General features: G+C 36.1%; 1 protein-coding gene across 1 annotated transcript in view; it reads right to left on the bottom strand.

The window, feature by feature from the left end:
- Positions 1 to 388: 388 nt before the first annotated feature.
- Positions 389 to 4311, bottom strand: part of LOC125027028 (retinol dehydrogenase 11-like) — an 8014-nt gene continuing 4091 nt past the window's right edge. The window contains exons 4-6 of the mRNA XM_047615665.1: positions 4242 to 4311; positions 2619 to 2758; positions 389 to 2367 (exon numbers count right to left, since the gene is read on the bottom strand). The exon at positions 4242 to 4311 is cut by the window's right edge and continues 94 nt beyond it. Coding sequence (XP_047471621.1) covers positions 1864 to 2367; positions 2619 to 2758; positions 4242 to 4311 — 714 coding nt within the window. The 3' untranslated portion in view covers positions 389 to 1863. The remainder of the gene's footprint in view (positions 2368 to 2618; positions 2759 to 4241) is intronic.

Genomic DNA, 4311 nt, shown 5'->3' with positions numbered 1-4311 from the left:
TCGCCTGTTACGTCACCTTTACATTTGCATGCTGATGTGCCTGCTGACCATGCCTGCCTGATTTAACAGGCCTAAAGGTATGTACAATCCCCAACATTGGATTTCAGTCTCCGTTTCCTTAGCCCCTCCACGGCATGGGATTGGGTGGAACTTGGGATTGTTAAAGCAAAACAGTTTCTTTCTTATATTACCATTTGGAAAACAGTTTTGGAAATATTCTTGTTTACAATACAGAACCAATTGAAAATTAAAAATGGGAAAAATTATATTAGCCTAAGGAATTCTACCTTCTACCGCTGAGAGATATGTTGATAAAATTGATGATATAAAAAAAATATTAAGCAGACCAATAACTTAAAAACTTGCAAACTAGGACAGTAAAATAATCTTAGATTTAAATATTTATTAATTCAAAACTATGAATGATTGACAAAAATCCATATCATTACAATGAAAGTATAGCTCATATGGTAACTGAAGCTTAAAGTGAAACATTTTCAGTATCTTATCCAAATGAAAAAGAATCATATCAATATATCATAGAAAATTTTCTAACAAGAAAATTACTTGTACTTGACAAGCATTTTCTTCCCAAAAGGTGCAATGGGTCTATATAATATATATTGCATACAGTGGACCTATATATATGTTTATATATATATATGTATATAAATATCTGTTCTATATTATGGAATCCCTGATATGGATTTTAGGAAGCAAACTATCTCAAGTTAAGTAATGCAAAATTGTAAAATCTTTCAGAGAGATTTTCTCTACAAAAGCTGTTGACAACAACAAATGTTAAGAGTGAATGCAGGTTATATCTTTTAAGTATTTCTTGTTAATCATGACGTACTTCTATGAATCTACCTATAGAGACAAGAATAGCAAAACCCATTTCTAAGTTAATGTTATTCAAATTCAGTAATAAAGAAAAAAGGAGATAAACTGGTTCGGGTGTAGGAGGATCTTTGAGCAAGTCATTCTTTTCGTGTCTACTTCTGAAGTTTAAAAATAGCTAAAAACACTTTCTACCCATTAATGTAATCTTGAATAATGACTTACTGTTCTTGCAACTATTTTAGATCATCAGATGCAGAAACACTGTTAATATAGATAAACTTGTTAAATCAAAATTATAATGACTGATTTCCCAGTCAGTATATATTTTTAATAATACAAGCTTTATTTAAAAAAAAACTAAAAAAATATAAGAAAATACAATTGGATACTGAATTCTTCCTCATCCTAGTCCTGGATATGTCTTTTGGATAATGTCTGAGTCTATACTGGCCAAGAGTTTAAATCTAAAATGCTTGAATAGCTGATATAGCAACATTTAACGGCATTTAATCTTCAAAATTTTCATTAGAGCAAGTCTAAGAAAACCAGACAACATATTTGTACAACACATAAACACAACACATGTAAGCAAACGCAGGTACCATTACCCTGTTATGACTATGATAACAAACAACCACAATACAGAAGTAACACCACATAAGCAGACTCAAGGCCTTTCCTGAGTTTGGCAATACTTTGCAGGACGACTCATTTAAGCATTTAATTATTTACAGCGTTTATATGCCTTTGCTTTCACAAAATAGAGCAAACCTTAGAATATCTATAAATTTACTATTGCAAAATCACAAGTGTTACACAGCCAACTTTCCACTGCTTAGCCAAATTTAATTGTACATATTTCAAACTTGTTATGAATCTGATTTGGCTTACAAGCAGATCTGCGGTTGATTATATCTGAATGCATATACAGTTCCTAGATTCATAATTTCTACTTGTTTGTGACTACGTATGCATGTCAAGTGCTACTGTCCTCGTATGGATGGTATATTTATTTCACCCTCACTTCATTAACTTTACTTCATCTGACTTTTTTTGTTCCAGCAGCTTCTCCTTGTCACTGTTGACAAAATCCTCATCAAGTAGTTCTCCTTCTTCTTCATCACTTCCTTCTTTCTCTAGAGTCTCTAGTTCTGCATCAGGTGACTCCGTTTCTTCTCTTAACATTTGTTCTTCATCTTCAGCTGGACCCTTCTCTTCCTCCTGGGGGCTTGCTTTCAATACTGCGGTTTCTTCCACTTGAATATCTTCCACCAAAACGGCCTCTTCCTCCACCATTACTGCTTCTGCATCTTGCCCTTCAACAAAGCCATTATCATCTTCCAGGGCTGCTGATCCAGAGCCTCCCTCCCCAACAAGAGCCATAGACACATCCCATAGTTTGGCAGCAGTGTCAGGATCTTCTGCAACTGCTTCCAATTTATCAACTTTGCACTCACGTAAGAATCCCCATTCCACACCATCCAATTCCTCTGATACAGCACAGTGGATGGTAGTCTGGGCTCCCTGTTAAGAAAAGTTATCACAATAATTATAAGTATGGTGTCTAAGTTAGACCCATAAATTGCAATAGTAAAATGTGTCTAATAGTTTGAGAGCCAGAACATGAATCATTCAGCTAAAACATAACTCAAGTACCTCTAGCAATATGTATTTAATCATAATGGAGTACCTTTGCAAGCAGTGAAAATCTTCTATTAGCTATATCAACTGTACTTTGTTCAACCTAAATCTTTATTCTTTAGGTGTTTTCTTACCTGCTTAGGTGTCCTCATAAACAGGAAAACAATAGGAGCAAAGCACAGTTTTTTGAACCAATTGAACTGGTGGGCACTGTATCTCATGAGCCCAGTGTACACAAAGCCAGGACACAAAACAAATACTCCTGTTCCTGTGCCTGAAAAGTTGAATAACAACAATAAGTACACATAGGTCTACAGTGTACTGTTCCTACCACAGCACAACAGAAAATAAATCACATAGTATAAAAAACAAAAACAAAAAAAATTAAGCCAATATGAAGGTGGGTCTGAAAATTACCAGAAGTGACAAGTATATGCTTGCAATCATGCTGAAATAATATTTTTGATGGATAGTTAGCTCATGCTCACCACATTCAGACATAATATGACCCTGCAGATGGTATGGTCAACCATCAGCTTCAATACAGCTGTAATCCACCAGACAAGACTTCCAAGAGCTGATTTTCTATAAATTTATTGAACAACCATTTACCACTGGTTTGATTCAAAAGAGTTATAACTCACTAGTGAGAAGTGATGTCCTTTCAAAACCAAGGAGAATATTACCAGATATCAGGTGATGCCTCCTGTCAAGATTTCAAGTCCAAATCACCCAGATGAGTTCTTATGTGCCTGATTGCAAGCCAGACAACTGCCCAGGAGGAGGGAGGAGCCCACCAAAAATTTAAACTGTCATTATTGGGTCAAAGAACATCTGTCATACTAGAGAACATTGTCTAAGCAAAACGATTCCAGAATAAGTGTTTCCAAGGTTCAGATGACTCTGAACTGTAGAAAGGTCATGAGCCCATTTCCTGGTAGCTGGGATGATGCCTGGTAAGCCTAACCAACAGTGTATTAGTGGTGCAGCACCTCTGAGTCACCATTTATTACAAGAAATTTTATAGATGGGTTAAGGACATCTTGATAAAGTGAAGAGATGTAACAGGAGCCACCACATCCTCACTCTTGAATAGAAACAGACCAAAAGAAACTAGGCCATAGAGAGGGATGTGCAGAGAACTGTTACATGTGAGGAATTCTGAATTCATCAGTATGACCTTAAACTCAGTGGCAGAAGGCAAGAAGTCTATCATTGTGGGAAAGGCGATTCTGTTATCATTCTTTTACATGCATGATCACATGCATATCAAGTTCAAAACCAATGAACAGATAATGCCCACTGGTTTACATCCATCTGTATTCTCTAACCACTGGAGAACTAAAGAAACAGCATTAAGGCCTTTCCTCTTGTTATTCACCAATGGACTTTTTGAAGAGTAAAGACTGAGTTGCATGGGCCATCTTCCTTACAGTCCCAACCTGGCTACTTGCAAATTTTAAAAAGACCTAAAAGTGACCTAAAACCAAAGGAGAGTTCTGTGGAAGGAGGATTTAGAAGCCTGAAACTGCTGTGGCAGAGTACACTTGTCTCAAAAGTTTGACCTGGGGAATCCATGCTTAGGCCCACAAGAAGTAGCTTCGAAGGATGCAGCTTAAAACATTTCAATTAAAAAAGTTAATTCTTTTTAGAATCTTGGAACTTTTCTGACTGACCTTTGCAAACTAAATGTACGTATGCACATGTGAGGTTACGAATTCAACAGAAATTAAGAAGACATGAAAATCAATACTTGCCTTGAAGTCTCTTAGCCAGTTCTTGGCTATGGAAGATGTTTGCTAGCTTAGAGTTACAGTAGAGGGCATT

The sequence above is a fragment of the Penaeus chinensis genome, chromosome 1, assembly GCF_019202785.1.
Source record: "Penaeus chinensis breed Huanghai No. 1 chromosome 1, ASM1920278v2, whole genome shotgun sequence".
Lineage (NCBI taxonomy): Eukaryota > Metazoa > Arthropoda > Malacostraca > Decapoda > Penaeidae > Penaeus > Penaeus chinensis.
This window is presented reverse-complemented; position numbering and strand designations above follow the sequence as displayed.